Source organism: Scyliorhinus torazame, chromosome 15, assembly GCF_047496885.1.
Source record: "Scyliorhinus torazame isolate Kashiwa2021f chromosome 15, sScyTor2.1, whole genome shotgun sequence".
In the NCBI taxonomy this organism is placed as follows: Eukaryota; Metazoa; Chordata; class Chondrichthyes; order Carcharhiniformes; family Scyliorhinidae; genus Scyliorhinus; species Scyliorhinus torazame.
In genome coordinates, this window is record NC_092721.1 from 22,920,203 (window position 1) to 22,944,068 (window position 23,866).

The 23,866-nt window shown below is 45.5% G+C and overlaps 1 protein-coding gene across 5 annotated transcripts in view; it reads left to right on the plus strand.

The window, feature by feature from the left end:
* The window catches only part of lmo7a (LIM domain 7a), a 257,694-nt gene that overhangs the window by 217,647 nt on the left and 16,181 nt on the right, over window positions 1–23,866 (plus strand). For all 5 annotated transcript variants that reach the window (XM_072476155.1, XM_072476159.1, XM_072476160.1 and 2 more), the window contains 6 exons: window positions 3,281–3,387; window positions 4,404–4,458; window positions 10,972–11,028; window positions 13,325–13,350; window positions 13,666–13,770; window positions 20,706–20,798. In XM_072476155.1, coding sequence (XP_072332256.1) covers window positions 3,281–3,387; window positions 4,404–4,458; window positions 10,972–11,028; window positions 13,325–13,350; window positions 13,666–13,770; window positions 20,706–20,798 — 443 coding nt within the window. The remainder of the gene's footprint in view (window positions 1–3,280; window positions 3,388–4,403; window positions 4,459–10,971; window positions 11,029–13,324; window positions 13,351–13,665; window positions 13,771–20,705; window positions 20,799–23,866) is intronic.

The following is a 23,866-nucleotide window of genomic DNA, read 5'->3' on the forward strand; positions in this document are numbered from 1 at the left end:
CCACAGGTTTTCCTGCCCACAGACCTGACCCCACAGAACGGGGTCGCAGCTGAGATGGGCTAAGAGCTGTTAGATCTAGAGGGGCTGGTGGGGGAACAGATTGGGGGGGATGCTGGTGGATCTTGGGCTTCTGATGGTACAGAGGGAAGGCCTGATGTGTGGGGGGTGGGAAATTATACGGGGTGGCTTCTTGGGCCAGAAGGAAGCATTCCTACCCCTGGTCCACGCGCAGTTCTGCAAGAACACTCACCGTAAGGACTTGGCCGTTCTCACCTTCTTTCGTCTGTTGGTTTTCCAGAGGCCTGAGAAACGCAGTCAACATGAGTTAAACTTGGATGTGCTCGAAATATTATAATATTTGAATGATCACCCCCCCCTCCCCCGGCCCTATGAGTGCAGGCATCACCCGCCTCTTGCTCCACCTCCATTCATTCAAACAGAATCTGTGATTAGATGGGAGGGTGTGGGGTGGAGATCCTGCCTCCGTCTGATCAACTTGAGGTCCTTATCCCTCCATCACTGTTATTCAACCTGAGACCCGGCTGTTATGTTTTCAAGTAGCCTACTGGGGCAGGGCAACAAGAGGGGTAGGATATCCCTTGTTCACCTGCATTCTGTGCCCAATCTGACTTGGCATCAGGAAGTGGGGCACTGGAGGAAGCCACCTGCTCCACCCTTGCTTCCAGCCTGATTGGAATGTAGCTGTCCTGGAGGAAAGTGACTCTTGGCTCCCACCTCCAACCGGTGGGCAAGAAAGCTGTCAGCAACATTAAAGGCGCAACCTAATGGAAAAGTTTCTCAGTGTAACTCGTGGCGGGTTCTGCCGGGGGTTTCCTGCCGGCTCTAACCCTGTCCTGTTGCTGACCGCACAGGGGACTCCGATGGCCTGAGAGACCCCCCCACCCCCCCCCCCCCCCCCCACCCCCCGGGTGTCGTTCCCCTGGTTCACATTTGTGTGGGCCAGTACTGAACGGCGCCAAGCTGGGGATCCCTGGGGAGGCTGTTAGATGCCGGGGAGCCCGGGAGATCCCAGCTGAGCATGCGTAAGTGGGTTCACAACCTACTTAGACACACGATGCGTGGTCATGCCCGTTGCGGGTGGGTAGATCTAACGAGGCGGACTGGCTACCGGGCAGTCCATGGGAGGCCTCACCCGGCAGCTACTGGCCGCGCGCGTGTTCCCATTCGGGTGCTATGGGACAGTCGATCACTCCTTAAATCTCAGTCATAGTAACTTGAGGGCCTGATTGATTTGCTGCAGTTTTCCCTGATGACGGTCCAGAAATGGAGAATTAATTCTTTTGAACTCAATTGCACTTTAAATCTAGGTTTGATATAACACAACAGAAGAGCCAATTGAGCTACAATACCTATAATAACTAGGCTCAACTGATTATAAAATATACATTTCGTGTGCAGTTGTTAAGTGATGAACCTGTCCTTTCTCTCACTGTTGACACTGTCAGTTTGATCAAGTGGATATTTTCCAACCATCTCACTGTCTGTACACGCATCCCACTATAACCCAATATAATTATGGTGCAGAAGAAGGCCATTCAGCCACCTACACTAGCTCTCCAAAGGAACATTATGGCTTAGTGGATTCCCCTGCCTTTTCCCTGTACCACTGTACATTGTTTCCAGTCAAGTGCTCATATAATTCCCTCTTAAACCTGCCTCCACCACAGTGCATTCCAGACACGAACCAATCATTGTGTGAAAAAGAGTTTTCTCCCATCACATTTGCTTCTTTTGCAAATCAGTTTAAATCTGTGCCTCTCATTCTTGAACCTTTTACCAGCGGAAACAGTTTCTCCCTATCTACTCTCTCCAGCACCACTCATGATTTTGAACACCTATCAAATCTCCTCTTGGCCTTCTTGTCTCCAAGGAGAACAGTCCCAACATCTCCGATCTATCCTGATAACTGAAGTTTCTCAACCCTGGAACAATCTTGTAAGCCTCTTTTGCACTCTCTCCAATGCATTCAAGTCCTTCTGAAGCGCTCTTCTAAATTGAATTTGCAGTGCAGAAATGGTCTATTTAGTCCAATTGTTCTATACTGGGAATCCATACATCTTCCCTGCCTATTTCATCCAACCCTATAGGAATATCCTTTTATTCCTTTACTTGCCTAGTTTCACCTTAAGCGCTATTCACTACAGCTGCTACCCTGTAGTAGGGGTGGCACGGTAGCACGGGGCGGCATGATAGCACAGTGGTTAGCACATTTGCTTCACAGTGCCAGGGACATGAGCTTAGTTCCCTGCTTGGGTCACTCTCTGTACAGAGTCTGCACGTTCTCTCCATGTCTGCGTGGGTTTCGTCTGGGTGCTCCGGTTTCTTCCCACGATTCCCAAAAGACGTGCTACCCAAACAGGCGCCGTAGTGTGGCGACTAGGGAATTTTTACAGTATATTCATTGCAGTGTTAATGTAAGCCTGCGTGTGACACTGATAAAGATTATTATGATTTTTATTAATAGCAAGTGCCACATTCTAACCACTCCCTTGGTAAAGAAGTTAAAAGCCCTTTTTATTTAAAAAAAATTATTTAATCATTAGGAGGCCAGCAGGTGGCACGCGTAGTCAGTAAATGGTGCACCTGAATGTTGCATTGAGATATTTGTAACATAAAATCAATTGGCGGTCCATGCAACATTCTGCGCAAGGCATTATTTTTATTCACCTGTTGTGGTGAGTATTGTAGTGAAAGACTGCTTTACGGTGGCCGTACGTATTTTAGCGACCTCTTTTCAAAAGTAGTTACAAGAAGCTTCAGGGATGTAATGTGGCTGTATATAAATAAAAGCAAAGACCTCTATCTCTGTGACACACACACTCTTTCCATCTGTATTCTTATTCATTATTTGACCCTACTGGATGGTTACAAACAAGTGGAGATTATTCACGATGCCATTTGGGACCCTGTGGTAAAATTGAGGAGAACTGATTTGTGAATTCCAATTTTCCAATCACCAGTCCCTTAATTAACATTTAAATCTGTTCTGGATTTTAAACTGAACTCTATGACATTCGCATGAACATGAGAAGAGGTCTTTCTAACCCTACCCCACACTCGCGCACAGCCCTTTATTTTGACATTGTGAAGGCACATTTCCTGTCTTTCTCTTCTTTTGTGTTCTGCTGACTGCACTTCAATCATTCTCTACCTGTGACTTGGCCTACCTACCTGTGTTAACAGAGGCAGTGACTACACGTTATAAAATTTATGAAACAATCATTATGACCTTTCTGACTCTTTTAAACATAAATTCTAGGTACAAGTGAAACAGGACACGCTGCCTTGGATGATCTTATTAGTTGGGAAGATGCTGGACAGGACATGGTGACCAACAGGAGCCAACCCTTCAATCAATTAACAGATGTAGGATTTCATTAATTGTTATATACATTTGTGTTTTTATATTGTTAAACATTTTTTTTAGAATACACAATTAATTTTTTCCAATTAAGGGGCAATTTGGCGTGGCCAGTCCACCTACCCTGCACATCTTTGGGTAGTGGGGGCGAAACTTACGCAAACGGGGAGAATGTGCAAGCTCCACACGGACGGTGAGCCGGGGTCGAACCTGGGACCTTGGCGCCGTGAGGCAGCAATGCTAACCACTGCGCCACCATGCTGCCCATGTTTTTAGATAGTTTATCGTTACAATGGGTACAAAGTTTGCCTGCTAACTAGCTATTCCAGCAAATTAATTTGCAGGAACATAGTTGTTTTAAATATCTGAATGTAAAGTGCGTGCTCAAATTTCTGAATGTCGACGATCGGCCGCCCACGTTTTCACTTAAGTTGCTTGGGTTCTCACCTGACACTGTTGCAACAGATGCACACCTTGAGAAGGAAATTTTTAGTGTGATGTGAGCTGAATTGAATGGAAAGGCACCTTCGGTTGCCTAGTTGTCAATCCTCTCGGCATTATTGATCAGAGAGACAAGGAAAATGGAAAACGATGCAAAGTTTGTTTTTTTTTCTAATTCTTTTTTCAATTAAGGGGCAATTTAGCGTGGCCAATCCACCTAGCCTGCACATCCTTTTGTGTTGTAGGGGTGAGACCCATGCAGACACGGGGAGAATGTGCAAACTCCACGTGGACAGTGACCCAGGGCCGGGATCGAACATGAATCCTTGGCGGCGCGAGGCAGCTGTGCTAACCACTGCGACACCGTGGCACCCCTGGAATGATATTTTTGATGTACGAACATTCTCATTTATTTTCAAAGCAAGAGAATCATAGAATTTACAGTGCAGAAGGAGGCCATTCGGCCCATCGAGTCTGCACCAACCCTTGGAAGTTTGCATTTTTCTTCCTCGTGACTTTTATGTCGTCGTAATATTTGATGTAATGAATTGACTTGGGTCCACTTTGTGCCAATTAACAGGTTGATAGATCAGAAGGAGACCAGGAGAACTTGCTTGAGGATCCAAAGGCAAAAGGTAAACCACTTTTATTTTAAAATTTGACTTTGTTGCTTTCTGATTGAGGTAATTTATATAAGCGAGCCTTAAAAGATAGGTCAGTCATTTTCCTGCAGTCTTTACCCATCGCGCTGAATTTCCATTCCGCAGCAGAGGCAGGTGTGCAGGCGGACATGCCATCAGTTGACCTTAACTGGTCTACCAGCAGGTTCTGCCTCCAGGCGATATTCAAGGAGCCAACTTCTGAGGGATAAACCGATACCTGCTCGCCAGCAGTTGGTACCCAGTTGGGCCAAATTCAAGTGCCAATAGTGGGCACTCTTCACAAGGCATCTGAATTCTCCCAAAGTGGCTGGACCCTGTAGATGGAACATTGGGGGACTTCCTGAGGGTGCGGGGTTGGAAGTGGGGGTGGGGGGGTAGGGAGAGTGCCAGAGATGATTCCCGCAAAGCAACACAACGTGAATACAGAGGGCTGTGAGGAACACAGCTGAAGCCACAGTCCATCTAATCTCCTCTGTACTGATTACTTCGTAGTATCATTGATTCAATAGCCGTACTGACTGAGGTTATTCATGAAGGCCTCACCTTCTCAACCTTGCCCCCCACCTGAGGTGTGATGATCCTCCGGTTAAGTCACCACCAGTCAGCTCTCCCCCTCCGGGGATAGCAGCCTATAGTCATCTGGGACTATGGCGACTTTACGTTACTTTGATTGGTATAAGTAGCAAGTTTTGGGAGGGCAGCTCCATTCTGAGATACCCTCACACACTCACATGCTCTCTCCCACACGCTCTCCCACACGCTCTCCCACACGCTCTCCCACACGCTCTCCCACACGCTCTCCCGCACGCTCGCGCGCCCGCTCTCTCGCGCGGCCGCTCTCTCGCGCGGCCGCTCTCTCGCGCGGCCGCTCTCTCGCGCGCCCGCTCTCTCGCGCGGCCGCTCTCTCGCGCGCCCGCTCTCTCGCGCGCCCGCTCTCGCGCGCGCGCGCGCACACACTCTCACTCTCACACACACTCTCACTCTCACACACACACGCTCTCACTCACACACACACGCTCTCACTCACACACACACGCTCTCTCACTCACACACACACGCTCTCTCTCTCACTCACACACGCTCTCTCTCTCACTCACACACGCTCTCTCTCTCACTCACACACGCTCTCTCTCTCACTCACACACGCTCTCTCTCTCACTCACACACGCTCTCTCTCTCACTCACACACGCTCTCACTCTCACACACACACGCTCTCACTCTCACACACACACGCTCTCACTCTCACACACACACTCTCACTCTCACACACACTCTCACTCTCACACACACACACACACTCTCTCACACACTCTCACACACACACACTCACTCTCACACACACACTCTCACACACACACTCTCACTCTCACACACGCTCTCTCTCTCACACACACACGCTCTCTTTCTCACACACACACGCTCTCTCTCTCACTCACACACGCTCTCTCTCTCACACACGCTCTCTCTCACTCACACACGCTCTCTCTCTCACACACGCTCTCTCTCACTCACACACACTCTCACTCTCACACACACACGCTCTCACTCACACACACACGCTCTCACTCACACACACACGCTCTCACTCACACACACACGCTCTCTCTCTCACTCACACACGCTCTCTCTCTCACTCACGCTCTCTCTCTCACTCACACACGCTCTCTCACTCACACACGCTCTCACTCTCACACACACACGCTCTCACTCTCACACACACACTCTCACACACACACTCTCACTCTCACACACACTCTCACTCTCACACACACACACACACTCTCTCACACACTCTCACACACACACTCACTCTCACACACACACTCTCACACACACACTCTCACTCTCACACACACTCTCACTCTCACACACACACGCTCTCTCTCTCACACACACACGCTCTCTCTCTCACTCACACACGCTCTCTCTCTCACTCACACACGCTCTCTCTCTCACTCACACACACTCTCACTCTCACACACACACACACACACTCTCACACTCAGCTGCTGAACCCATCGCCATCCTTAATTGGACAGACATCCTGGGGGCAGACTGTTAATTGGTGGCAAACCTCAGAGGTTTTCTCCAAGGTCCTCTGAGCTTCCGGACCGGAGATTCAGCTCCACGTCAGGATGAGGACCTTGGCGGTAAAATTCAGCGTCACATCTTTTGGCCACATGTGAGAAATGCAAGCGCTGAGTAAAATATTGAATTTATTCAACTTGCATGAGGTAACCATAATTGCTTCAGCATGAAGTGTATCCAACAGTCAAACCAGCTTTGTTCTTCGCCTTGGCTCAGATGTGTATTATAAGGAGTCACTTAGCTATTACCGTAAAAACTGTGACAAGAATCCAAGTGGAAGATTAATAGGCAACTTTTAGTTTCCTTTCTCCTTCTCGGGATTAAGGGGTCGATCATTTGACACTGAGTGGGGACGATTTTGTTCATTCAGAGGGTTGCGAATATTCGGAATGCTCTACCCCGGAGGCTGCGAATATTCAGTCATTGAATATATTCAAGACCAAGATCGCTAGATTTTCTGGTGTCTCGGAATTGAGGCATATGAAGATGGGAGGAGAAAGTGCAGTTCATAAGATACAGGAACAGAATTAGGCAATTCGGCTCATCGAGTCTTCTCCGCCATTCGATCATGACTGATATGTTCCTCACCTGTTACCCACAATGCTACATATCAATTTACCCACAATGCTACAGACCAATAGCTGGATTCAAAATCAGCCAGAGCATCTCTTTCCTAGAATGCATGATCTAGCAGCAGGAGTAGGCAATTTAGCCTCCCGAGCCGAACACCCTGAATGTGATCATGGCTGATCCCATATTGGCTTCAACTCCACCCTCCTGCCCGTTGTCTATAACCCTTCAACCTGTTACCATTAAAAATGTGTCTAACTCCTCCTTAAATTTACTCACTGTCCCAGCATCCACCACACTCTGGGGAAACAAATTCCACAGATTCACAACCCTTTGGGGGAAGTAGTTTTTCCTCGAATCTGTTTTAAATTTGCTATTTCTTATTCTAACATTATGACTTCTCATTGCAGAATTCCCCACAAGAGGAAGCATCTGCTCCACGTCTACTATATCCATACACTTTAGCATCTTGTAAACCTCAAATTGACTCCCCTCATTCTTCTAAACTCTGGAGAGTACAGGTTTAAACTGTTCAATCTCTCCTCATATGACAAACCCCTCATCCCTGGAATCAATCCAGGGAACTTCTTCTGAACTGCCTCCAATGCCTCTACACCTTTCCTCAAATAAGGGGTCCAAAACTGTGCACAATACTCCAGGTGCGGTCTCACCAATGCCTTGATTGTTGCAACAACACTTCCTTACCTTTATAATAATAATAATCGCTTATTGTCACAAGCAGGCTTCAATGAAGTTACTGTGAAAAGCCCCTAGACGCCACATTCCGCCACCTGTTCGGGGAGGCTGGTACGGGAATTGAACCCGCGCTGCTGCCTTGTTCTGCATTACAAGCCAGCTGTTTAGCCCACTGTGCTAAACCAGCCCCTTCAATACTCCATTCCTTTAGCTATAAATGCCAACATTCCATTTGCTGTACATATAAGCTGCTGCACCTATATGCTAGTTTTCTGAGACTCATGCACAAGGATACCCAGACCCCTCTGCATCGGAGCACCCCGAAGTTCTCCCTATTTAGATAATAAGTTTATTATTTATTATTATTAATAAGTTTAAAATGTATTTATTTAAGCTGCCTTTCCATTTGTCCGACCAAAGTGCATGACCTCACATTTGAGGTCCCAAGATCAGCCATTATTTTACTGAGTGGGTGAAAAGGCTCGAGTGGCCTTATCGTTGACTCTTTACTCTTATTTTTCATATTATTCTCCTTCCTTCTCACCCAAAACCCACTGCCCCCCCCCCCCCCATCTCCCAGCCAAAGAAAATAATTGGCAATTTTCATATAATAAAGCAGTCCTCGCCAGTCAATAGCAAGGTAGTGTTCATGAGGCATTTTATGTGAATAGTTCCTTCAAAACGAGCACCAAATATTTTAGCACCGCATTGTACTGATACCTGAGCCTGTGGAGATCACTTGTGGAGGTCATATATACTGATAGATTCCAAAAACTCTACATTTTGCAACCACGGCATTAACCTGCCCTGACACAGTTAAACTCTCACTGAACAGTACATTATAGGACTTCCTCCTGTATATAAAACCCTTGCCATACAGCTATTCCATTACTTAAGCCGCATTAAGCACATTTTAAAAATCAGCTCCAATTTCCTTTTCTTATAAATTAAGCGTAATATGCTGATTATTGCTTGATATTCGATCTGTTCGTTGATAGTCCTTAAATGCAGTTCTATTTTTGGCCTTCTATAATCCATCTTTTAAAGGATCCTGTGGAGTGTCATCACTTAATTATCTAACATTCAAGTAGGGTACCATTGTTTTTTTTTTACAATAAATTTAGTGTCCTGAATTACTTTTTTCAAATTGAGGGGCAATTTAACGTGGCCAATCCACCTAACCTGCACATCTTTGGGTTGTGGGGATTAAACCCATGCAGGCATGGGGAGAATGTGCAACATAGATTGTGACCCTGCGTCGGGATCAACCCGGGTCCTCGGCGCCGTAGGCAGCAGTGTTACCCACTGTGCCACCCTGGGTACCATTGTGCAATCTCAGGATATGATTGAAAGTTGGACTCCCATCGTTTTTTTTCCCCAATTGGAATGCCAACAGAAATACTGCCCTTTCTCATTTTTAGGGACGAAGGTTCCACATGTGTGGTCCAAGCAGATGTGTGTAAAATCTCAGCTGGGAATAACACTGATGCATGGGTGTGTTGGGCCAAGGAACTAGAAGCTATCTTCAAAAGCGCTTCAAAAGCGCTTCTGCCAACAAATGACAAAACGTAGTCAAAACAATTCTAACAAACATCAAACACAGGGCTGTGTGATAGAGATGGGAATAGGCACTAGCAGCTTGTGCTCCTGTCATCACACAATTTTAAGGTCATTCCTGGATTAAAATTTTGTGTAGTGTAGGCTGTTACTATTTTCTTTGATCTCTTTCTACAATTGCAGAGGAGATTGAGATGAAGAGATGTGTAATTTACTGTAAGCAGAAGGTGTTGGAAATGACCAAATTGAAATAAATGCTGCAAGTGCATGAGAGGAGAATAATTTTCACTGCACCGAAACTGCAATTTCAAAAATGAAGTGCTCAATGTACATCTGTAGGGACTCCGTTAAAATTATCCCAAATTTCACACTGAATTCAAAGAATTAGGTTGCAATAGGCGTTGAAGGGCACCCCTGCACCCACTCGCCCACACTGCAGACCGGAATATCTTCTCGCACACAAGTTTGGTTTAGAACATAGAACATAGAACGATACAGCGCAGTACAGGCCCTTCGGCCCACGATGTTGCACCGAAACAAAAGCCATCTAACCTACACTATGCCATTATCATCCATATGTTTATCCAATAAACTTTTAAATGCCCTCAATGTTGGCGAGTTCACTACTGTAGCAGGTAGGGCATTCCACGGCCTCACTACTCTTTGTTTAATAAAAGGAAACGAAATAGAATTAGTCATTATGCTAATGTTGTTACCGTTAAAGCAGCCCAGAGGTAGATTTCTGGTCCTGGTTGAGAGAATCGATAATTATAATCATCGGGGCAAAATCCAAGCCAGTGATTAACTGTGACAAAGGTGCAGCTTTTGGTGTTCACTTTGCATGTAATGGTTAAGAATTTTCAGGAGCTTCTTGGCAGGGATTTCTGCTGATCCAGTATGGCACCCTTGACGGTGGGGGGGGTGGGGGGGGGGGTGGGGGGGGGGGGGGGGGCGTGGGGGCCGGGGGGGGGGGGGGTGTCTGTGGCACCTGGGAGCTAGACATGCAGCAGCCAGGCTCCTTAACCAATCTGGTTGAGGAATCCTCACTGAGATACACAGTGCCTCACTGAAAAAACCTCAGGAGGTATAAATATTGGTGAGAGTATTTGGTTTTGCTGCTGTTATTACAGCGAAGCCTGGCCCATTATGTTCCCACTTCATTGGCTTAATACGATGGAGGTTTAATGAACCCGTCCACTTTCGGAGGTTATTTACCCATTCATGTTCAGGAAATAATAGATTCCTGGAAGGCCCTAATCTTATCCATATGTGAGACTTTCTTAACTGCAATAGATAGTCTAGGAATACAGATGAACTGCTTTTAAGTAGTTGCTTATGGAGTTTGGTGCAATCAGTACACATAAGGCCCTTCAGAGAAAAATCTAAGAAATTTCATGTAATTTACCAGAATTCCGATTTCATGTAATTTACCGGAATTCAGTTACTCTGTTAAACTGGTATTATCCAAGTGCGGTTATAATTATTGTAATTTTGTGTGGAATGTTTATATGTCATTTTGCTTTGCAGTTGCGATAAACTTGCTAACTAATACACTTTGTATTTTTTTGCTTTAGCATCTGAGCCCCTGAGCCTGAGAAACTTTAAAAGGCGATCCCAGTTTTTTGAGCAAGGTAAAACAAAAATAAACGTGCGCATGTTTTGTGGGGTGATCACCTGGGCTTCCAATGATGCTGGCTGTCCAATGATGCTGGCTGTCTGTTGTGGCACAGGGCTCATGGCTTTCCTTCTGTTCATCAGCTTGGTAAAACTTACGATTTTATCAGTGCCCCTCTTCTTTCTGTAGGCTCATCAGAATTTGTTTTCAATTCGTCGGTCTACCTTTGTGGTAATCGTTGTTCATTGTCGATCGCGACAAGTGTGCTTATTTTAAAAATGCTGGTTTACAAATTTCTAACCATCGTTCGTTAGACCCTTGGCAAACGAGCGCTTGTTTTTGTAATTTCACCGAGTGTCTCAATGCCTGATGCACAATGTGTACAGGATGAATCAGCATCCAACGTTTGAAGCTGTACCACCATTTTAACACTTCATTCTAGTTTGTGAAATCCGACTGTTGTAATACTAATCCAATTGGTCCGACAATTTCAAACGTACACTGTTGCATTTTGCTAAACATATTTTTCTCAAACAAAATCCATTCCATGGACCGGGTTTACAGCAGCATGCATTCAAACTGTTGGTACAGGCCTCTCTCTTTTTTTAAAAAAAAAAACATTCCTTCTTGCTTGTTGGCTGCATGCAACTTTGAATGAAACTCTTAGCACTTTTTTTTTTTTTTTTTTTTTTGTTGCTTTCCCCTCTCCTTCCTTGCAACTTGTACTGGATTTGGTGCTTCTTTGGTGCCATAGACATTTTAAAGCTATGCACTAAAAGAAAGTGTGTTTGACAAAAAAAAATGTATTAATATAGCTGCATAATATGATTGAAATAATATGATGTCGTACAATAGTCCAATATTGCCCATTGTCTCTTCCGGGTAGTTTTAGTACACTTCTGGCTGTTTGCACTGAGAATCGAGTTTGATGTTACAATTTTGGTCTTTTCCCCAACAGCATTTAATGATTTCAGCAGCTTGATGAGGCATTTTCATAGCAGATCCAAGTTTTGACTGAAATCTACCCCTATTACTCTCTGCTTTTGGGTTAGGGGTGGCACGGTAGCAGAATGGTTAGCACTGTTGCTTCACAGCAGCAGGGACCCGGATTCGATTCCCGGCTTGGGAAATTTCATTGCAAAGTTAGTAAGCAGCCTTGTGACAATAATAATGATTATTATAGTTTAGCCCAAGCTGAACAATAAACCCGAGTGCTGTACCGGAGAATATGCAGGGTTCCAATTACATTTCCGATCATCTCAAACAACATTGCCGTTTAGCTGGAGAACTTTGTGCCAACTGAAATCTGTCTCCCAAAACTATAGGAAGAGAGAATGACTCGCAAAAGTGTAACTGAGATACTAGGCAGTGCAATCAACATTTTAAATGTCTTGCAAATTGCTTCACACATCAGTTCTTCCTCTAAGAAAAGTCTTGTAAAGATGCTGCCTTCCATGGTATCCTGTTCAGTGAAAACTGTAGAACATAAGGGACTTTCTTGAGTATTGGGATCAATTGAAATTGGGGCAGGTTTCTAGGACGCATTAACCTTTTGTCTTGATTATGTCAAGTCACAATTTATCGGCACTTCAAAATGACACCAATCATAAATTCCCATGCTGTCAGTCAGTGATGTTAGTTTAACACTACGCCGGTTTTGGAGCGGCAGGGTGGCGCAGTGGTTAGCACTGCTCCCTCGCGGCACTGAGGACCTAGGTTTGATCCCAGTCCTGTGTCACTGTCCGTGTGGAGTTTGTACATTCTCCCCATGTTGGTCTCACCCCCCACAAACTAAAGATGTGCAGTGTCGGTGGATTGGCCACGCTAAATTGCCCCTTAATTAGAAAAAAAAAATTGGGTACTCTAAATTTATAAAAAGAGACTCTGAGCCTCTACATTGAATTTAACCCGTAACATCGGCTGGGGCGTAAAACAGCATTCCACCCAATCCTATTGGTGTACCACTCGGTCCGAGGTTAAGATTGTCCTCAAGTGACTCTAATTAGTGGAGCAAATACACAAACAGATGATCCAGTATTAATTCGCAATCGCTCAATCTTCCATGCCTATCAATATTATTGAATGCTTGTTTGCAACTGCTAAATGCCTTTGAGAAGTCATTCAGTGAGCTGAGCATTACACTGTGCAGATGCAACAGTAATGAGGTAACAATGTTTGGGAACATAACTTTGTACTGCGGCTGTTCTGATAGAGCCTCTATCTTAGTAAAGCAGACCTGGGAAATGTGTTGATCTTTGCTGAGCCAACTGCAATATTTCAGTTTGTCAGCTTATACTTTCTTTTTTGCATAGGAGGATCAGAATCGGCAATGAGCGATGTAAGTATCGTATACATTCTACCCTTTAATTGTATACAAGAAAAATCACTGTGCAATATTAATCTGTCGTCAAATGCCCCATTTCCAACTGTGCATTATTTGACATGGTGCACGACAGGAACACCGTTCATTCATTTTGCATGTCTCCAAAATTAGATGCAAAAGCCAGTCCATAATTAAAGATTGTGAACACTTAATTCAGTTAAAACATTGGCAGAAGTGCTTGACATTGAAGAAAGTGATAAACACTCTGTATGTATCTTGATAAATAAAAGTAAAGGTGTCACCTGCTTTCTCCTTGCTGTGGTACATTAGCTGCAAATTCCGTCAATTAGTGTTTCAAGTCGATGGTCTTGGAATCCCGAGCAGGAGAGAAAGCGGCAAGAAATATGGCAGAAAGAACAGGACCGACTGTTACAGGTACAGTGTGGCTGTAGTGCTGGCCGCATGGTGTTGAGGTGGTTCTGCGGCTTTACTAATAAACGCTTTGCATGTATCCCAAGCATTTAATATAGAATCTTGTGACATCTGACAAAGGTGCCCCTCCCATGATATGGCTGCTTAAAATCTTTGCAGGAAAGGGGGATGCAAACCACTCAGCAGTGTCTCAAATTCTCAGCTGTAGCGAATGTGCCTTTTTAATTATTTTCACCTCACTGCTTATCTTGAGGCTATCTGATATTCCTAGTGTAATGGTCCAGGGCTTAGAAACTCTAAAAGTGTATTATGAAGCCCACCTGATCAATAACTTTTATGTTGAATTTGGCTAGGATGAGCACAAGAGCCTTCACTCCAGGTGTGATTCATCAGACTTCCTTTATCAAAATAAAGTTTATTGGGCAGCAAGGTGGCGCAGTGGGTTAGCCCCGCAGCCTCACAACGGCGAGGTCCCAGGTTCGATCCCGGCTCTGGGTCCCTGTCCGTGTGGAGTTTGCAAGTTTCCCCCCCCCCCCGTGTCTGCGTGGGTTTCGCCCCCCACAACCCAAAGATGTGCAGGCTAGGTGGGTTGGCCACGCTAAATTGTCCCTTAATTGGAAAAAATGAATTGGGTACTCTAAATTTTTTTTTAATAACGTTTATTATAAGAATGAAATGAACATCGCTTATTGTCACAAGTAGGCTTCAAATGAAGTTACTGTTAAAAGCCCCTAGTCGCCACATTCCGGCGCCTGTTCGGGGAGGCTGGTATGGAAATTGAACCGTGCTGCTGGCATGCCTTGGTCTGCTTTCAAAGCCAGCGCTTTAGCTTTGTGCTAAACCAGCCCCAATGTAATGAACATATATAAAACGCTTATCAAGAACTTGTTCTCAATTACAAACACGAAAAAGCACACAACAGCTACAGTACTCCATGTGTATAACTCTTAATGAATCCCCCCTTAGCTGTTCCAATTCAATAACAAAATCCAATAAACCAAAACCCCTTTCAAGGGTGTGGCCCAGCACACTGTAATCTCACTTGAATGGGGCTGGTCCTTTCCTGAGATTCTGATCCAGTTTCCAACCAGCAGGTTCAAAACTCCTTGCGGAAAGCAGCTCCAGCTTTATGGTTACCAAGGCAGTTTACCACACCCAATGTGCTTTCAGTTCACTGGAACAACTTTAAAATAAAGCAGAGAAAACAAGGAAACACTGTTTCTCTTCTGCAGTGCAAACCAAAACTGTAACTCAAGCACTAAACCCCATCTCCCCTAACAGCCACAGCCCAGCTCCACCCACAAATGACATAGCTGAAGCTGTGCTACAGGTCATGTGGTCAAACAAAACCTTTCTGAAAGGGACACTCACATGACACTAGGTACCTGCGAAATACACTTGTTCATAAGCTGCTACAATGATCATTCGTGGCCAGTTAAGGGAGATTGCAAGGGTATAGTCTACAGCCAGGCTGTCTTTCACATGAGGGCGTTCTCCTTGCGCCATGTCATCCCATGGTTATGTGGCTAATCGTTGGACTGAGGATTGTGGATGGGTGGGTCCCCTCACTCGAGGCTCCACCAGGCCATTCATTCTGCATTTTGTTTAAAGACTCAATTTCTCTGATCAAGTTTGTCCCCATCTCTCTCTATCACCCCCTTGCCTCTGTTAGAATGACTAGAGACACTAGTTAGATGTATTGTTATCCCGTTGAACCATCAGGTTGTCTGGGCAGAGCCAAAGTAGAATGCATTGTTCGTGACTGGAACACTTGGGGAGGGGGGGTGGGGGGGGGGGCGCGATTATCCGAGCCCCGTGCCGTGCTGGGGAACCGCCGCCGGCACGTGATTCTCCGAGGTGCGGAGATTCGGCGCCATTTGCGCCGGCACGTTTGGCGCGGCGCTGGTCGCTGTCCGCAGCCGGGCCACCGATTCTCCGGCCCAGATGGGCCGACGGCCGCGCGGAAACGCCAGAGTCCCGCCAGCGCCATTCATACCTGGTCGCTGAAGGCGGGAACTCTGCGCGAAGGGTCGGGGGGCAGCCTGTGGGGGGGGGGGGGGGGGGCGCTCGGTCCCCGGGTGGTGCTCCGATGGGGTCTGGCCCGCGATCGGGACCCACCGATCGGCGGGCCAGCCTCTTCCTCCCCCGGGCCTACTTTGTTGTGCAGCCGGCCCCTGAACCCCCACGCCATGTTGCGTTGGGGCCGGTGCGCTGAATAAGTCCCCCGCGCATGCACGGGTTGGCACGACTCAACTGCGCATGTGCAGTTTGACGCAGTGCCCATTTGGCGCCGGGAAGGGAAGTTGGAGCGGCGTGAACTGCTCCAGCGCCATGCTGGCCCCCTGTGGGGGCCAGAATCAGTTGCCCATTTCGGCGATCACCCTAACCCTAAGATGTACACTTAGTCTCCATCTTGGAGAATCGCGCCCGGGGAGTTTGTTCAGTCCACCAACCAAGCTGTGTGATTTGTAACTTTAAAGCAAGAAATGCAAATTGACAATCGGATCTCACTGATAACTGCAGCCAACAGTGTTAAATTAATATATTCCGCTCATTCTGAATGGCTGCTTGGTTGTGCACCACTTCATCTGCAAGACTGGGAGTTATCTGCGCAACGTGAAAATTTCACTCTGTCTCGCTATCGGAGCATTTGCTTTGCTGCTATTGATTCAACCAAAAATTTAAATTTCCGTCTTGTTGCTAAATGGACCTGCACGGCATTTCTTATTCGCACATAATGAGGTCTCTGTTGTCTAAACCAATTTGCCATCCTTGTACTCTAGGGAGGTCTCATACCCTACTGCTCTAGCCCTAATGCTGGCATGTTGTGATAGTGCTGTTGCTGGTTATAAAAAGGACAATGCATGAACTGGAGTGGTGATGGCTGATCTTTTATTGTAATTGTGCAGTGGTAGCTCTTGTAGAAGCAGACCTTGCCAAACCCAGACTCGCAGCAAATGAGTTCATCTGAAATTATAGAAATCGTTGAAATGTGTGCCGACAACCTTTAAGAATGTTGTGTACAACATTAAGACACAGGAGCAGAATTAGGCCACTCGGCCCATCGAGTCTGCTCCGCCATTCAATCATGGCTAATATTTTTTCTCATCCCCATTCTCCTGCCTTCTCCCCATAACCCCTAATCCCCTTATTAATCAAGAACCTATCTATCTCTGTCTTAAAAGACACTCAGTGATTTGGTATCCACAGCCTTCTGAATCACTACTCCAATGCTGGTACTTTGGTGCAGTTCAGTGAAGCTTTAGTGCACCAAATAATGCGCCCATTTTTTTTTTTAGCGTAAACCTTGTAAAAGTTCCTAATGTGTTAAATTCGATTGTGCAAATTTTACTTCCATGTTTTGAGTAACTCCAAACCCCCCTCTCAATCAGAATTTTGAAGGTTGGACGGCAGTTTTAGTCTGATTCTGGATTTGACATTGGTAGCCTCTCTGAGTCGTACTGGCGGATGCTCTGAAAATGCAAGTTATTCCTGGGGCATTGGAACCGGTTCTGGGGGAGGTGGGACTAGTACAACCGGACAGTCTGCACCTGGGCAGGACTGGACCGATGTCCCGGGGGGGGGGGGGGGGTTTGCTAGAGCTGTTGGGGAGAGTTGAAACTAATGTGGCAGGGTGATGAGAACCGATGCAGGAAGTTGGAAGGTAGTAAAACAGGGACAGAAACAAAAGGCAGTAAGGGGGAAAGTGTAAGGCAGAGAAGCCATAGTCAAAAATCAAAAAGGGCGACAGTACAAGGTACAGTGACTGAGGGGAGCTCAGTGAATAGGATCAGGAGTACTAAAAGGAATAAAACGGGAAGTAAAAACATTAATGGTAAGCGACGTGGCAGGTTGTTACATGAAGATATGGGTTCAACGACAAGGAAAATTAGGAGAAAAGTTAAGAGGAAATATAACTTGGGAGTGGTTACTGATCGAGGTGTTAATATTCAGAACAGAGGTAAAAAAGCCAACATAAGTGTACTTTACCTGAATGGTCGTAGTATTCGGAATAAGGTAAATTAATTGATGGCGCAAATCATCGTGAATGACTATGATTTAGTGCCCATTACTGAAACATGGTTAAAGGATGGTCACGACTGGGAGTTAAATATCCGAGGGTATCAAACTACTCGGAAGAACAGAGTGGATGGTAAGGGAGGTGGTGTAGCTCTGTTATTTAAGGATGACATCCGGGCAATAGTAAGGGATGACATCGGTGCTATGGAGGATAAGGTTGAATCCATTTGGGTGGAAATCAGGAATACGAAGGCGAAAAAGTCACTGATAGAGGAGTAGTCTATAGGCCACCAAATAGTAACATTATGGTGGGGCAGGCAATAAACAAAGAAATAACTGATGCATGTAGAAATGGTACAGCAGTTATCATGGAGGATTTTAATCTACATGTCGATTGGTTACACAGGTCGGTCAAGGCGGCCTTGAGGAGGCGTTTATAGAATGTATCCGCGATAATTTCCTAGAACAGTATGTAATGCAACCTACGAGGGGACAAGCGGTCCTAGATCTGGTCCTGTGTAATGAGACAGGATTGATTCAGGATCTCATAGTTAGGGATCCTCTCGGAAGGAGCGATCACAAAAAGGTGGAATTTAAAATACAGATGGAGGGTGAGAAGGTAAAATCAAACACTAGTGTTTTGTGTTTAAACAAAGGAGATTACAATGGGATAAGAGAAGAACTAACTAAGGTAGACTGGGAGCAAAGACTTTATGGTGAAACAGTTGAGGAACAGTGGAGAACCTTCCAAGCGATTTTTCACAGTGCTCAGCAAAGGTTTATACCAACAAAAAGGAAGAACGGTAGAAAGAGGGAAAACCGACCGTGGTTATCTAAGGAAATAAGGGAGAGTATCAAATTGAAGGAAAAAGCATACAAAGTGGCAAAGATTAGTGGGAGACTAGAGGACTGGGAAATCTTTAGGGAGCAACAGAAAGCTACTAAAAAAGCTATAAAGAAGTGAAAGATAGATTATGAGAGTAAACTTGCTCAGAATATAAAAACAGATAGTAAAAGTTTCTACAAATATATAAAACAAAAAGAGTGGCTCAGGTAAATATTGGTCCTTTAGAGGATGAGAAGGGAGATTTAATAATGGGAGATGAGGAAATGGCTGAGGAACTGAACGGGTTTTTTGGGTCGGTCTTCACCGTGTAAGACACAAATAACATGCCAGTGACTGATGGAAATAAGGCTATGACAGGTGAGGGCCTTGAGAGGATTGTTATCACTATGGAGGTAGTGATGGGCAAGCTAATGGGGCTAAAGATAGACAAGTCTTCCAACCCTGATGGAATGCATCCCAGAGTGCTAAAAGAGATGTCTAGGGAAATTGCAAATGCACTAGTGATAATTTACCAAAATTCACTAGACTCTGGGGTGGTCCTGGCGGATTGGAAATTAGCAAACGTGACACCATTGTTTAAAAAAGGAGCTAGGCAGAAAGCGGGTAATTATAGGCCAGTGAGCTTAACTTCGGTAGTAGGGAAGATGCTGGAATCTATCATCAAGGAAGAAATAGCGAGGCATCTCGATGGAAATTGTCTCATTTGGGCAGACGCAGCATGGGTTCATAAAGGGCAGGTCGTGCCTAACTAATTTAGTGGAATTTTTTGAGGACATTACCAGTGCGGTAGATAACGGGGAGCCAATGGATGTGGTATATCTGGATTTCCAGAAGGCCTTTGACAAGGTGCCACACAAAAGGTTGCTGCATAAGATAAAGATGCATGGCATTAAGGGGAAAGTAGTAGCATGGATAGAGGATTGGTTAATTAATAGAAAGCAAAGAATGGGGATTAATGGGTGTTTCTCTGGTTGGCAATCAGTAGCTAGTGGTGTCCCTCAGGGATTGGTGTTGGGCCCACAATTGTTCACAATTTACATAGATGATTTGGAGTTCGGGACCAAGGGCAATGTGTCCAAGTTTGCAGACGACTCTAAGATGAGTGGTAAAGCAAAAAGTGCAGAGGATACCGGAAGTCTGCAGAAGGATTTGGATAGGTTAGGTGAATGGGCTAGGGTCAGGCAGATGGAATACAATGTGACGAATGTGAGGTTATCCATTTTGGTAGGAATAACAGCAAAAGGGATTATTATTTAAATTAAATATTAAAACATGCTGCTGTGCAGAGAGACCTGGGTGTGCTAGTGCATGAGTCGCAAAAAATTGGTTTACAGGTGCAACAGGTGATTAAGAAGGCAAATGGAATTTTGTCCTTCATTGATAGAGGGATGGAGTTTAAGACTCAGGATGTTATGCTGCAATTGTACAAGGTGTTAGTGAGGCCACACCTGGAGTATTGTGTTCAGTTTTGGACTCCTTACTTGAGAAAGGACGTACTGGCGCTGGAGGGTGTGTAGAGGAGATTCACTAGGTTAATCCCAGAGCTGAAGGGGTTGGATTATGAGGAGAAGTTGAGTAGACTGGGACTGTACTCGTTGGAATTTAGAAGGATGACGGGGGATCTTATAGAAACATATAAAATTATGAAGGGAATAGATAGGATAGATGCGGGCAGGTTGTTTCCACTGGCGGGTGAAAGCAGAACTAGGTGGCATAGCCTCTAAATAAGGGGAAGTAGATTTAGGACTGAGTTTAGGAGGAACTTCTTCACCCAAAGGGTTGTGAATCTATGGAATTCCTTGCCCAGTGAAGCAGTAGAGGCTCCTTCATTAAATGTTTTTAAGATAAGGATAGATAGTTTTTTGAAGAATAAAGGGATTAAGGGTTACGGTGTTCGGGCCGGAAAGTGGAGCTGAGTCCACAAAAGATCAGCCATGATCTCATTGAATGGTGGAGCAGGCTCGAGGGGTCAGATGGCCTACTCCTGCTCCTAGTTCTTATGTTCTTGTGTTCTTATTCCTCGCTGCTTTGCACCAATGCTTTCATTTATCTAATGATTTTGAACTGTTAGGAAAAACATCATCGCGAACAGGAAATGCTCCAAGAAGAGTGGCGAAAGGCCCAGCAGGAAGCCGAACAAGAAGGATCCAAGTACTACGAGGAGGTAATGAGATATACAGAATGCAACTGAATGGGTCGCAGGGTGATTCATGGAGATGGAAGAGGTGGGGGTGGGGTTTGGAATAGGCAAGTTAGCTATCTCTGAAACAGCAACACGTCATTTGAGCGAAAGGCAACGGATTTAGTATTAAAATGTCATTAACAATTTGTCATCTGGTGCTTTTTGAATCGCGCATATTTTGAAACTTCTAGACCAAATGTGTTTTTGTTTAAATGTCTATTGGCTTTTCTTTCAAAAAAGTTTTTTTTCTAAACTGTCAGCGGCCTGTTAATTTTTCCTTTTATCCATTCATGGGACATTGGCATTGCTGGCTAGGCCGGCATTTATTGCCCATCCCTAATTGCCCTTGAGAAGGTGATGGTGAGCTGCCTCATTGAACCGCTGCAGTCCCTGAGGTGTAGGCACACCCACTGTGCTGTTAGCGAGGGAGTTCCAAGATTTTGATCCAGCGACAGTGAAGGAACGGCGATATATTTTCAAACAAGGATGGTGAAGGACTGGGAGGGGAACATTCCAGATGGTGATGTTCCCAGGTGTCTTCTGCTGTTGTCCATCTAGTTGGTAGTGTTCGTACGTTTGGAAGCTGCTGCCCAGAGGAGCCTTGGCTAGTTGCTTTGTGCATCTTGTGGATGGTACACAGCTGCCACCGTGCTTCAGCACTCATTTGACAAAAACTTTTTTTCCCACTAGCACTTTGATGCTTTATAACTTGGCAATGGAACAGAATGGGGACCATTTTCTTTAAGCATTCATCTGTCGAGACAACAAAAGGCTAATTTTAGGGCCACTGGAGTTTCTTGTTCGAATTAAGGGGCAATTTAGCGTGGCCAATCCACCTGACCTGACATCTTTGGGTTGTGGGGGTGAAACCCACGCAGACATGGGGAAAATGTGCAAACTCCACACGGAAAGTGACCCAGGGCCGGGATTCGAACCCGGGTCCTCAGTGTTGCAGTCCCAGTGCTAACCACTGCGCCAGATGCCGCCCCGGGCCACTGAACTGCTTAAATGTCCTGTTCATTTTTTGAAAAATATTTTTCTTGGAATTTTTGCATTTAATATCAAAACTTTGCAGAGCAATATAAAAACAGTAATGATAACCAAAAACTGCAATGACACCAACACGCGTATCACAAACTGCCACCGTGTCTGTGACAGTAGTCCCAGTACTATCCTTTCCTACATTATTTACATTAGTGTACCGCCATTTACAAAGTGAATATCACCTTCATCCCTTGGGGCAAAACAGCACTACGATACAATACAAACATAAGAACTAGGAGCAGGAGTAGGCCATTTGGCCCCTCAAGCCTGCTCCACCATTCAATGAGATCATGGCTGATCCTTTGTGGACTCGGCTCCACTTTCCAGCCCGAACACCATAACCCTTAATCCCTTTATTCTTCAAAAAACTATCTATCTTTATCTTAAAAACAGTTAATGAAGGAGCCTCTACTGCTTCACTGGGCAAGGAATTCCATAGATTCACAACCCTTTGGGTGAAGAAGTTCCTCCTAAACTCAGTCCTAAATCTACTTCCCCTTATTTTGAGGCTATGCCCCCTAGTTTTGCTTTCACGTGCCAGTGGAAACAACCTGACCGCATCTATCCTATCTATTCCCTTCATAATTTTATATGTTTCTATAAGATCCCCCCTCATCCTTCTAAATTCCAAAGAGTACAGTCCCAGTCTACTCAACCTCTCCTCGTAATCCAACCCCTTCAGCTCTGGGATTAACCTAGTGAATCTCCTCTGCACACCCTCCAGTGCCAGTACGTCCTTTCTCAAGTATGGAGACCAAAACTGAACACAATACTCCAGGTGTGGCCTCACTAACTCCTTATACAGTTGCAGCATAACCTCCCTAGTCTTTACCTCCATCCCTCTAGCAATGAAGGACAAAATTCCATTTGCCGCCTTAATCACATGTAAACCAACTTTGTGCGACTCATGCACTAGCACACCCAGGTCTCTCTGCACAGCAGCATGTTTTAATATTTAATAAAACATAGAGGCACTTCATGAAGAATTCATGCCTTATGTTAGCACGTAACAATAATCCTCCCCCAATCATTGCAATTGCTGTTTCCATTTTTGTCATATTCTATTTGTACAAAGTCATCAGCCACTTTGAGGTGGAGTTTATTCTCTTTCTTATCTTCCTCGCCCCCTTGACCCCCATTCCGTTTCCCCCCCCATTGCCCTTCAGTACACCCCACTCAAATCTATTGATTTGAGCCTTGAAGGTACTCACTGACTCAGCATGCATAACCTTCCCGGGTAAGAGGATTCCAAAGATTTACAATGCCACTGAGTGAACAATTTTCTCTCTCTATCTGTCCTAAATGGCTCACCCCTAGGGTGGAATTTTCTGGCCTGGGGCAGGTGAGCAACGTGATTTACCATTGACTTCGGAGGGGCCGGAAGATTCTTCCGTCAATGGGGAAGAGTTGCTCCCTATCTAGTCTGTCCAAACCCCTCATGATTTTGAAGACCTCTATCAAATCCCCTCTCGGCCTTCCCTGCTCCAAAGAGAACAGACCAACCTCCCCCCATGTTCTCCGACCTGCTGAGATTGTCCAGCATTTTCTGTTTTTGTTTCAGAATTAAGCATCCGCAGCAATTTGCTTTTATCTTAACTTACCCAGTCGATCTAGGTAACTGAAGTCCCTCACCCCGAACCACTCTCGTGACTCTTTTCTGCAACCTCGCAAATGCCTTCACATATTTTCTGCAGTGTCGTGCCCAGAGCTGGATGCATAACTCCAGTTGAAGTTGAACCAATGGTTTACAAAAATTCACCATGACTTCCTTATTTACTTCACTCCTATTTATAAATGTGTTTTCCATACCCATGGTTTTGGGGGGAGGGGGAGAGGGGGAAGGGGGAGAGGAGAGAGGAGAGGGGAGGGGAGGGCAGGGGGGAGGGGGAGGGGGAGGGGGGGTTCCCCCCTCTGGCAGCTCCTGAAACAAGTCTCTAATTCCGGCTGTATTTTCGGCCTTGGGAGAGGTTGTTTAACATATTGGAGGTAAGAGATGCTGGAGTTGC